Source organism: Stegodyphus dumicola, chromosome 5 (genome assembly GCF_044657685.1).
Source record: "Stegodyphus dumicola isolate Sdum_Otavi_A_Nest chromosome 5, ASM4465768v1".
Classification (NCBI taxonomy): Eukaryota; Metazoa; Arthropoda; class Arachnida; order Araneae; family Eresidae; genus Stegodyphus; species Stegodyphus dumicola.
Window position 1 is genome coordinate 207,306,308 of NC_140772.1, and position 13,182 is coordinate 207,319,489.

General features: G+C 34.1%; 1 protein-coding gene across 1 annotated transcript in view; it reads left to right on the top strand.

Moving 5' to 3' along the window:
- Positions 1-13,182, top strand: part of LOC118194541 (neprilysin-2-like) — a 106,605-nt gene that overhangs the window by 44,614 nt on the left and 48,809 nt on the right. The window contains exons 9-10 of the mRNA XM_085817868.1: positions 1,649-1,773; positions 5,806-6,028. Coding sequence (XP_085673994.1) covers positions 1,649-1,773; positions 5,806-6,028 — 348 coding nt within the window. The remainder of the gene's footprint in view (positions 1-1,648; positions 1,774-5,805; positions 6,029-13,182) is intronic.

Below are 13,182 nucleotides of genomic sequence, written 5' to 3' on the forward strand. Positions count from 1 at the left end.
TAATAGTCATACTGATATATAGAATTTATATCTTATATCTTGTTAGTATTCAGTACCATTTTTAAAGAATCGTTTTTCTAAAGAACATATTTCACTCAATTGTTTTGCATACTATACATAGTTAGAATATTTAAATAAAAGTGATTTAAACTTTAAGCATTTGAACTTTTGCCTTATTTAGAGAATTATATTGCTTTCAAATCTAAATACAGTACAACTCGCTTATAACGAGCCCTGATTTAACGAGAATTCATATTTAACGAGGTAATCGAAAATACTTCATTGGTACAATGTTAAATCTATGGGAGCACGCTCGTTTTTGACGAGCAAATCCTGGTATAGCGAGCAGTAGTTTTGTGATCCATAAAATTTACTAACTTCCAATTCGCCAGCTCAGCTAATCCTTTTTTAGAAAAAAATCCTTAACATTCCAGAGCCAACCGAAAGTTAAAAGTTAGTGATCAGTAACACATCTTTCGCATACATTACGACGGCCTTTTTCATCTTGTAATCAGGATTGAATTTTTAGCATCGAATTCTACAAGTGTTACCAAGCCTATGGGTCAAGGAATCACCAGAAGTTTTAAATGAAACTTTCGTAAACACTTGATGATTTGATGCTTCTTGATAAAAAAGAAAAAATATAAACAAGCATAGATGTTAATGTAAATGTACTCGAAGCGATACATTTAATAAACGATGCATGGAAAAACGTTACAACAGTATTCATTACCAGTTGCTTCTGCAAGGCTCGACTGAGCATTTCTGAAGAGAAGCAAATCACTGAGGAAGAAGCAGAATTAGACGTGTTGGGAAAATTGGGAATGAGTAGAAAAGAAATTGAAAATTATGTATCTGTTGACGCCAACGTTATCATTTCCAAGAATATTATAGCTGAAACTCAAGCTAAAGCAAATGAAAAAAATAATGAAAGTGACGATGATACCGACGAATGTGAATAATTTTAAGTTGACCTCCCAACATACTCAATGGCTTTTGAGTGAGCAGAAAAACTTCAAATCTTATCGAACCCAGGGTTGCAAATGACGATGTTTTTGGGGCGATATATCTTCTCCGAAGAACAATAACACAAGAAAGAGAAAATAAGGCAGTTCAAAGCAAGTTAACCACCATATAAGTTAACCACTGCCTTTTGCACTGTACAGAAATAAAAAAATAAATAAAGTATTTATAACATTGTAAGTACGTATGAATTTTTATGATATCTTTTCACGAACCTGTTTTTTACAAACACTCGGGTATAATGAGTAAATGTCGCGGTCCCTTCACGCTCCTCAAGCGAGTCCCAGTGTACTAAAATCTCAGAGAATATCCTTACTTGAGTCGAGGTAGATACTGAGGAATACAAAATAAAAAAGGGTTCAGTTGTAGAACTAACGGGAACATATAGTCAATTACTCCTGTCAAAAAGAAAAGCGAAAATTAAAATTTTTCTGTGTGAACTTACTAGAAAATAAAAATATTAAAATTTCAAATTGTTTTTACGCTTGGAACTGTAAATTGATCCTTGCTAAATCTGAACATTTTTTTTTTTTTTTTTGAATTTTATCTTTTTCAAAATGTTTAAAAGTAGTGACTTGCCTACGAGTGAACAAAGCACTTAAATAATTCTCTTTACTTCCGATAGATTGACTGGCTTAAATATTTCAATAGACTATTGAGTGTTGAGATCGATCAAAATGAGACATTGGTTGTTAACGCTCCACAGTTCGTCAAAAAGTTCGCCGATTTCATTAATAAAACAGAGAAAAGGTAAGACTAACTCAGAATTTTTAATATAAAGAGTTATATCAAAATTTGTTTCTACAAATATAGAAAGTAAGCCACTTTAAAGATAAACGTTGCCAAAACTAGAATGAGAAAAAAAAAAACCTAAGCATTATTCGTTAATTTAACGTTACATTGTTATTTTATTGTTAATTTAATGTTACGTTGTTAATTTAATGAAAGTCTGTAAAATCAATTATGCCACCAAAATGAAAATCGATTACTCGATCTACATCTCAACCCGAAAGAGAAAAGCATCACGAGCTTCAGAAACAAGCGAGCAACGGGAAGCAAGATTGGAAAACGTTTGAGTACGCACTGCTGAAGCCCGTTCACGTGAAACAAACGAGTAGCGAGCGGGAAGCAGGACTGGAAAACGTCCGAGTACGCACTGCTCGATCCAGACGCACGCTGATTTAAATCTTGGTACACTCCATTACACTGCTAATTATGATTACAGTCTTCATTCAAATGTCGTCGTTGGAAAGATGGATAAATTATGTATGCATTGATTAGTCCTCAAATTTAAGAATGAAGTACCAGTAATGGGCTGCGCGGTTGGTAAAATAAAATTGCCAGAATTAAATTCACCACCCCAGCCATTATTAACCTTCGTATCAGATGACACAAGCCAATCGAAATATGCAAAAATGCGCATTAAGAAGAAACTCCATAACATAATAAAAACACAAACAGTTTATTTCCTTTATATAGCACGGCAACGCATGCCGGATAACAGTTAATTATTCTCAATTTTAATTCAGAGAAAATAGTATGTTTGCTTTTTTTGTGTTAGGTCTGTGCTCTTCAAACCTAGTCGTCTTGAGGAACTCATAAAATCATACATTTTTTTATCATCCTTAAAGAAGTAAATCTTTAGAAACATTAAAATGGTACCAATATTTCGCCCGGTTAAGGTGAAAAATAAAATAATTATTTCGTTATAATTTTTTTGGAATAATTTAAACATGTACACTTGATGCCTTTGATGTGCTTACATATTTTATACAAAATGTGGAAATCTAACTTTATTGGAGATATTTATATAAACCAATATCCCTTTCAGTATTCGTTCCACTTTTGTTTTCTTTCTATTTTCCTCCTCCAACCGAGTCTCAGTCGAATAGACCGTATAGTGGTTAGAGTAGCCGACTGCGGTACCAAAGAACACGGTTCGAATCCCGAAGACGGCATGAATGTTTCTAAATGTGTGATGCTAGTGTTTAATTTTTTATTTCGAGTATGTTGAGATAACTATTATAGGTTGAGATGCGACTTGTTGATCTCAGTAACATGAGTTGTCGAGAGCGTGGAGCAATTCATGTTCCCAGTTATTCAAAAAATAATGTTAGTTTGCCTTTAAAATTTACGTGTCTTTATATTTTGTAGGTAGAAAGTGCTAGAAATAGTTGGATTTCTGTGCAAACAGAATAATGGATGATTCTTCTCTGCTATTTCCGAACCGACTTTTTAACATCTGATTGAAAATAAAAAATATAAACTCAATTTAAAGAGCAAAATGGAGATCCTCATAAACACATATCGACTTCATTTTACTTTAGTAAAAATTACAGTAGGAATAAAAAGCATTTGTAAGGTTTATTCTAAGTTTTTAACAGCTATCTTTAATTAAAGCTACTTTCCTATCCCTCCTAATTTCAGTTTTCAATTTTCTACCAGAATGTGTTTTTAGAATCGCGGCTAATGCAAATAAGTAAGAGTGGTATTTAAGTCGAAGTTCCACTGACTTCGTCAGAGAGCCAGAGATTCTGACTAGCGCGAGTTGGCCATTTGGCTACACTCTCTCCAAGCTATTACTACGCGCGGCCGTCTCTCAGGCACTTGATAGCTTCGCCAGTTAGTTGATATTTAGGGGTCAACTACTTAGATATCTTGATAGCTTCGGCTATATCTTTTAGCTAAGCATTAGCTAAGTTTTATTTCTTTTTATTTTGGGTTCAAGCCCAAGTGAAGGCTTTGCTGTATGCTCTGAGAAAGGAGCATACTGTTAAGTTCTTATTTTGAGAAAAAGAGGGTAATTAACCCTTCTTGAGTTTAATTATCCGTTTCTGAACTAACCCGAATATTCGCTTACCTTTTTACGAAGTTCCCCCACACATAGCTGTTAGATAAGGGTTGAAGCCCCACACATTATTTAATTAATTTTTAGGTGTTTTTAATCATTTGATCCACAAGATATTCACAAAAACTTTCGACCTTTCATTTTGACTTAAACGTATGGAAGGAAATCTTAAAGTTCCACGGAATACCGTCCGAATACCAGTGGCTGTGTTAGATTGCTAAAAAGGACATTTCTTTATTTCAGTATTTGCATCAAAATTAGGACTACTCATAAAACATTAATTCCATTTCGATTATTAATAAAATGCAAGCTTTTATGTTCTATTTTCATAATTCGTGAACTTTGGAAAAGTAGGGATAAATTTTGTATTTGCAGAATTCCTTCAGAAAGCGAATAATCTAATGATGTAGTATAGAATATTGTCTCATCGATTCGGAAAGGAATAATTAATTCTTTCTCTTTCTCTCGTTTGTTCTTCAAATTAGCCGCTTCTTTATTTCTTTAACGGTTGGTACTAAACTCAGATTTCTGTTTCAAACAGTTTAAGAATCAGTTGGTGATAATTGTTTCACATAAGTACTTATAATTGATTGAAAACGAAAAATTATATTTTTAGATATCGCTCTAAAATAAAATTTTCAGTTATCAAACCGAGCTTTCAGACCTGTTAACATTAAAACAAATTTTATTTTTTCTTATAAATTAATAACTTTATTAATTAATAAGAAATTAAATTATTTAACTTTCGAACTTGTCTTTCAAATTAATTTATTTAACTTTCAAACTTGTCTTTCAAATTAATTTATTTAACTTTCAAACTTGTCTTTCAAATTAATTTATTTAACTTTCAAACTTGTTAAATTAAAATTAAAACAAACTATATTTATTTCTTATTAATTAATAACTTAATTTAATTCTACGAAATAAATAAAGTTATCAATTAATACGAAATAAATAATACATATCTACGAAATAAATAGTCATTAATTAAGAATTATAAAGGGCCGTGATAAATTTCAAATACTGGACCATTGTCAAACGTATATGAATCTCTGAAGACATTCCAAATTCGGATGAGTGTTCATAAATTTAAATAATTCGTCGTTGCCGTATTCATTCATTTGCTGTAGCGAAACTAAATGTAAATTAGATTTGAACTTAACTGCACTGTTCAGATTTAAATTGGGAAAATCTGAATGTCCTGCTTGGTAATCTATATGAAATTATGAATTAAATATATACTTTCCTCACTGCTGCAGTTTTTTATGAAATTTTTCGTAGTTTGCATCTTTATGAATTAATTGTACGTTTACATTCTGAATTGCGTGTTTTACTCAAATTTAAAAAAATGGTAAAAAATTTTTAAATTAATAATTTCAAAAATTCACAACTGAAAGCATATGTCTAGTAACAAAGAGTCGAAAAGTGAAGGAAAATTTAATAATTTTGGAATATATTGTACACGAATTTTAAAGAACGAAAACGAAACTAATCAGTAATTGGTTTTGCTCAAGATATTACCCCAAGTTTCTTGGTAACAGAAGTGTTTATCAAAAATATATTTTATACTTTTTAAAATCAGCCTTTTCATGTCTAATTTTCAACTGTAATACTTAGATGTAAGAATATTAAGCTCTTGTAATCTAAGTAAATATGCCACAGATAATCTTAACTTTATTAACTTTATAATTTTTAATTATCTTTTAAATAAATGTTTACGAATGCCATTCAGCATTCTATTTTTCTTTGTAAACATGTGTTTAATTCATTTTTCAAAAGTATAAGCAACACCGCTCTTTTGTACATTTTATTTCACGTGTCTCCGAAAAATCATAGAAAAAATTCTCAAGAATGCGCAAGGAAAATTAGGCATATACAAAAACTGTTAAATGACACGTTTAAAAAAATCTAGTATTTGCTGTTTCTCACTTCAGAGTCGTGGCCAATTACATGATGTGGAAGGTTGTTCAAGAATCTTTTCTCTTGCTGTCAGAGGATTGGCGGAATTTGTTTCAGGAATTCTATGCAGTGATCGCAGGACAAACCAAAAAAGAATCTCGTTGGGAACAGTGCATTTCTTCTGTTAAAAAAGATTTAGAATTGGCCACGAATGTGTACTATGCACTACACTACCCTGATGTTGAAAACGAAGGATATGTAAGTGTTTAATACTTCTTCGTATGCGCATGTGCATTGCAGAAAAAAATGGGACAGTTCTATATCTCCCCCTCTACTGGGTCGATTGACGAAATTCAATTTATGTTTTTCATCTATCGAAAGCGCGACTTAGGATATATATAAGATTTATATATAGCATTATCCTAATATAGGTATTTTGACACAAATTCGGTCTTTCTCGGAAATGACATGCCAATTGTTTTCCATATTTCGATTCTACGACTCAAATAATACAAACTGCCAAGTTTTGTAAAAATCGCACGAGTAGATTTTGTAAAATTAACTCTCAAAATTTTAGGTCCTCAATGTTAATTGAATTTGATATATATTTATAAATATCTCTTTTTTTATTAAGCTTACTTGATTCCTTCTTATTTTTAACTTCTCTTGATTCCTTAAATTTAGGTTCATTCCAAATAAACAATTTTTATGATTTATTTTTAAAATTTGTATTTTTAGATAATTTTTTTATTTAAAAATAAATAATTTTTTATTTCGAATTCGAATAATTTTTTAATTATAAATAAAAAATAACTTTCTTAATTTATTTCAAATAATTTTCATTACGAATAATTTTTTTTTATTTCTTTTAAATAATTTTTCTATTTCGAAAAAATGTTTGAATCATGACCTATAAAGGTTTTACCGTCATCTTAAAGTAGATGTATTTCTAAGCATACCTGCAAAAAATTAGTTATTTTATTCAAAATTTCCTAAGATATACGTGAATTTACAAACTGGCGCGTTTTGAAATTTGGCATATTTGTTATAAGCAATAATAACGCCAAATGTGGTTTGAGCACTTTGTTAAGATTATTTGAAAGTATGAACGAACATCTTTTTTCCGCTCATGTACAATGAAAAAAAAAAAAAAAAAGAAAAGGAAAATAGGTTGATGTAAACGGAGAAGTAAACAACTCAGAAGTAAAAAGTAAGGAAAATAGGTTGCTGTAAATTAAGAAACTTCCTGAGACTAACATATATCAGGGCTTGCAAATAGCATTAAAATCAAACAACTAAGAAGAAAAATAGAACTCTCAGTTATATTTCTCGCTAGTAGGAGAAGAATTGTGTAATACAAGATAAGCAAATAATAACTCACTAAATCTTTCAAAAATTTAAATTAGAATTGAAAAAACGACGTACTTGACAGAACATTGAAGGACAAAATTGGCAAAAGTACAGCCTAGAATTGACCAAAAAGATTAGAGGACCATACAACACCTCTTTGCATCCAACAAAGCAAAAGAAAGTCTAAAATATTCTAAAAAAATAATTCATATACAAAATAATTTCTGCGTGTACTCAATACTGCCTTACATATACTATCAGGTTCAATGTTTCTTCTAACCTTCTTCGGAAACATACAATGACCTGACTAGAACAGAGAGCTTACTAAAGCTATGTTCACTAATTGTAGTAAGTAGACAGGATACAGACGAAGGGTATACAAAACCCTTTATTTTTCTTTATATACAATGACTTCCGTACTTCGGAATACAATGACCCTCCACTCGGGGTCTAACTTAAAAGATATCAAAATAAAACTAAACTCTAATTTAACTTTAGAATAAGATTGGCCTTATAATAACAGGAAGCGTATGTAGCACAGAGACTGTGAACACTACAATACGTTTAATTATTCAAGAGGATTAATACCTCTGGCCTGGAAGGCAATTAGCAACTGCGTAACTTCTAAGGTAAGCGGCCTGCTTCGAACTCACGGCTTCCTCTCTCACTCTTGGCAAAAAGGCCACACTTAAATACTTGGCGTTCGCCAGACAACTTTGCATAAACTCCTTCACGCTATAATTCTGGCCGGAAGTAGAAAATAAGAAGTGATAGTAAAGATTTAAAATAAAATAAACGTTAGTAAAACTTAAGATCCTTACATACTTCCCGCCAGAGTTAATTAGTTTGAAACTGAGGTCTAAAACGACCTTGTTGAAAACTTTTAGCTCTAAAATCTAACGCGAGGCCAACCTTTTACAAAAAAAAATGTTTCGCTAGAAACTAGAAAATTTAAAAGAAAGAAATTTGTTACAATAGCAGCTCCCAGGATCTACAACAATCTTTTTTTTTCATCTGTACTGCATCTAACCAGGAGCTTTATTCAATTCTGGTTCCTTCCAGAGATCTGGAAGGAAAACTAGTTTAATGAAATGTTATAGAATGACATTGCAATTAACATATAGAATATACTTCTCTTAACATTCTTATTTCATTCATGACTATTTTAATTATCTCTCCCCGTGCTCTCTGACATGTGTTGTAAAAGAACACCAAACACGTATGTGTTTCTGTCTACGTGTGCCACACTTCCTCCTACAATCAAAACACTAACGTGTTAAAATTCAACATACGAGACCTCTTAACACACCCTACTTTCAACTCTAAACCCTGAGGTACTATTCTGAAAGTGGCTAACTCTAAAGTGTAGCGTCAGAGAGCCTAACTACATCATTCAACCTTTAACACATATTCACCATGATTTAATCTTTACAGTCACACGAATAACAAATTTTTAACATTACTTTCACTTTTACCATATCACGGTATTTCTTAACATTCAAAATAACAGTTCACATGTATACAAGAACATATCAACATGCCGTTAATTTTACACATTTGAAAACATACATTAGTAGTACATTGTCTTTTCAAAGCAAGTGCCAATTCTTTCTACATTGAAATAATACTACATTTCAAAAAGTCTTTCAGACTAAAACTTCTTTCTTGCTAGAATGTTTTAAATAAAATTTATACAATAACTTTTTACAATATTTAAGTCTTTACACAACGCTATTATACATCAACTTTAGTTTTACGCGCGAGTAATTGAAAAACATAATAAGAAAATCGGTCACAACTCATTTCTCGCCCTTTTGGCGATAAAGGTAGACCTCGCATGAGGTAAAACTTCTTGCCACTTGCAGTAAGAATGAAAGATTAACTTAAGTTTGTAAAGTAACATAAAATTTTACTTATCTTTGTAATATTCAGACATCCTTTTCTGGGCCCAGTCTTTAAAGGTATAGCTGATAGTAGCTTGGTTGATCCTCCTTCTTGTACGGGCTCGCCCTTCAGTGCTTTCCTCTGGAAGCTTCCGTTTTTCACCACTACGGCCACCCTTGAACACCTTCCTTTTGTGCTCTGCTTGTGGTCTTGGCCGTTTGAAGGCAGCTGGTCTTGGTGGAACCGGGAAACTTCTGTCGTGATCCTGCTTGGACCTCGTTGTTGGCCGTTCAAATTTTTCTTGTACTTTTTCCTCCGCCGCTGATGGCCCTTCCGCAGTTCGGCGACTTTTGCTGCGGAGAGTTCTGTCGGATGAGTCAATCTTCCGTTTTAAAGTCGGGTTATAGTTGCCGTCCTTTCTCCCGGTCCTTTCCACATACGTCGTCCTTCTCCCTTCTTCATTCTGGGGGTGTTCGTGAACTCTGTTTTCTGGACGGTGGAACGGCTTCTTTTTCTTTTTACCTTCAATTTTTCCGCGGGGCAATTTTCTTTTCACTTGCTTCTGTCTCTCATTGGCTTGCCCTTGTACTTGTCGTTTTCCCACCTCTGGAACTTGTACCTGCGGTGTCTGCCGTACCGGATCCTGCAAAAGATCTGAAAAGATTTTCATTTTATTACGATCGAAGTAGGGTTTAATTTGATCAATATTTGCGGAACAGGTTTCACCATTTCTTGCCTTTAACACTACAACAGCGTGAGTTATTTTTTCTATAACATATGGTCCTTCAAAGCGTGGAAAAAATTTGGCAGTTTTATCTTCTGGTGCTGAAGAAAGTGAATGCTTAATTTTTAAAACTTCATCCCCTACTTTATAAGTTACTCCCCGTCGTTTCAGATCATAGTATAACTTCTGTTTTCTTTGTGCTATTTCCGTATACTTTTTTGCTTCTTTTATTAGTTTTTCTATATCACCCATTTTAAATTCTGGGGCTCTTTGTTGCACATAAAATAGTTTATCTAACGGTGTTATAACCTTTCTGCCTAGAAATAACTCAGCAGGAGTTTTTCCCGTTGTATCATGTTTTGCGGTCCTAAGGGCGAAAGCAAATTCATTGACATAGTTATCCCAGCTTTTATGAAAATTTTTAACATAACTACGGATAATTTTCACTATATTTCTGTTGACCCGTTCCGCTATATTTGATTGCGGCCGATACGGGACCATTTTTAAATGACGTATGCCCAGTTTTTGGCACATGTCTTCAAATATATTACTTACAAATTGAGGACCATTATCCGATATAACTTTTAGGGGCGCCCCGTATTTTAAAATATATTTATTTAAAATAGAATCAGTAACTAATTTCGCGGAGGCTCGTTTTAAGGGAACAATTTCGGTCCATCTACTAAAATGATCAACCATAACAAGGAGATAGCGATTTTTATTTAACTGACTTTTTGGGAAAGGGCCCAATAAATCGATGCCAATTATTTCATTTGGAAATTCGGATTTAATACTATTTAGAAACCCGGCCGGGCGGAAATTAATATAATTAACGGCTTGACATGTTGGGCAGGACTGGACATACGCCCTTGTTAACTTTTGCAGTTCAGGAAAGTAGACTGCCTCGCGTACGCGTTGGATAGTTTTTCGAATACCAGCATGAGAAGCTAAAGGGCTGTCATGGAGCTCTTGCAGGATATTTAATCTAAGACTAGCTGGGATAACAGGTCGAAATTCGTTGTTGGAATTCGTAGTTTTTGTGTAGAATAATAGACCATCTATTAGTTTGTAATGGGCCGCCCTATTTCTTATCGCCACAATATCTTGGTGGCTAAAATTTTCAGGATCCTTCAAATACTCATAAATACTTCCAAACTCAGAATCCTTACCCAGTTCGGTTATTACAGTTTCTCGGGAATTTATTGTACACGCTGTCAGCATTGCAACTTTTACGGTATTACCCTGTTCGTCTAATTTAATTCGTGACAGGGCATCTGCTACGATATTTTCCTTTCCGGGGGTATGCTTGATTACCAGATTATATTCTTGCAGCTTGAGTGCCCATCTTATTAACCTTGGGGATAAATTTTTTCCAGAGTACAATCTAGTTACCTCCGCATGATCAGAATATACTGTTATCGGCGCCTTTCCAAAATAGACTCGGAACTTTTGCACTGCTAACAGAACTGCAAGTGCCTCTCTCTCGGTCGCGGAATAGTTTCTTTGTGTTTGATTTAAAGTTCGGCTAAAAAATGCCACGGGCTGCTGATTTTGCGAAAGTACCGCTCCTACCGCATAATCCGAGGCATCCGCTGAAATTTCTAAATTTTCATCCTTTTCAGGAAATTTCAACACAGGGGCTTGCGTTAATGCTTGTTTTAATTTTTCGAAAGTACTATTGGCTTCAGCCGTCCACGAGAATCTTGCCTTTTTCCTTTTTAATTTTAACAATGGCTCAGCGATAGCCGCAAAATCTTTTGTAAAGGACCTATAATATGAACAAAGTCCTAGAAAAGAAGAGAGCTTCTTTGCCGTGTTTGGAGTCGGATACTTTTGTACAGCGATTATTTTTGATTCATCTGTCTCGATCCCTTTTTGCGATATTTTGTAACCTAAATATTTTAATTCAGGGGCTGCAAATTTGCACTTTTCGACATTAACTTTTAGACCGGCCTCATTTAATAAAGAAAACACCTGTCCTAAATCCTGTATATGTTGGTCGAGATTACCACTAGTAATAATGATATCATCTAAATAGATAAATGTGGACTTTCCAAGAACAGGTCTTAACACAATGTCCATGCATCGCTGAAATGTTGCTGGGGCTCCTGAAAGGCCAAACGGCATTCGCAAAAATGCATAAGTGCCAGACTTGGTTATAAAAGCAGTCTTAGGCACGTCCTCAGGCCTGACCCCTATTTGAAAATAACCATTCGTTAAGTCTAAAGTCGTCATAAATTTGGTTGATTTTATGTTCCTTAAAATTTCTTCTATGATCGGTAACGGATATACCGGATATTTCGTTATGGAATTTAATTTACGGTAATCAATAGCGAATCTCCACCTTTTTGGATGCTCCAAAGGATAATCATTATTTTTCTTACATAAAACCACCGGACTAGCATAACTACTTGAGATAGGCGTTATGATCTTTTTACGTAGCATATCGGTAATATGCCATTCTATAATTTTTTCCTTATTCTTATCATACCGGTATGGTTTTTGACGAACCGGCAATGCATCTCCGGTGTCAATACTATGGTTAGTAACCTGAGTAAATCCTGGAATATCACTAAATAAGGAAGCAAATTCACTTACCACTTGTCGGATTCTATCTTGCTCGTCATTAGGCAGGTGGTCAAGATTTAACCTTGGCGGTTCAACCTTTTCTACACGCACTGGTTTCATCGTCAGCTTAAGGGACGCTGCATTAAAATCCAGTGTAGCTTGTGCGTCTGAAAGAAAGTCTATTCCTAGGATTAAATTTGCTTCCAAATTCTTTACTATAAAAAACATCACCTTTACTTGTTCGTCCTTGATACGGATGTACAAAGGTACTTTACCTACGCACTTACATTGTTCTCCTTGCGCCGCTAATACTGTTGTATTATCCGCATTATATATGCGGTATTTGCGAAAATACTTTCTAAAAAAGACTTCTGCCACACAGGAACACTGCGCGCCGGTATCCAGGAGTGCGGTGGCCGGGATATTATTTACCAAGACTTCAATCTTCGGAAGAGTTAAATTTTTCACCATTACTGTATTTAACTTGTAGGAAGAGGGGTTTTCGTGGCCTTCGGATTTCCGCACCCTCTCGTCAGCAGAAATCCGTTTTAGTTTAAATTATTTTTCCTTTCGGTGCTTTCCTTCTTTCTCCACTGGCCTTGAGACTTTTTTCCTGGGTTGCTATTGAACTGTCGACGTTCGCCGGCTGTTTTTGAATGCTCGGGTTTCCTTGCCCACTGATTCGCTTTTTCTCCGTAGCCATGTGCTTGAGTTTGCTGTAGTCTTGGCGTACCAAATTGGTTTCGCTGTTGATATTGGCGTCTTCTTTCGACGTCCGCCGTTCTTCTACTTTCAAACTGCATTGCTAGCTCAAATAACTTTTCCAGTGTAGTCGGATTTCGTAATTCAATAAAGTCTTGCACTTGGGGTAGTAACCTCGGCAAAA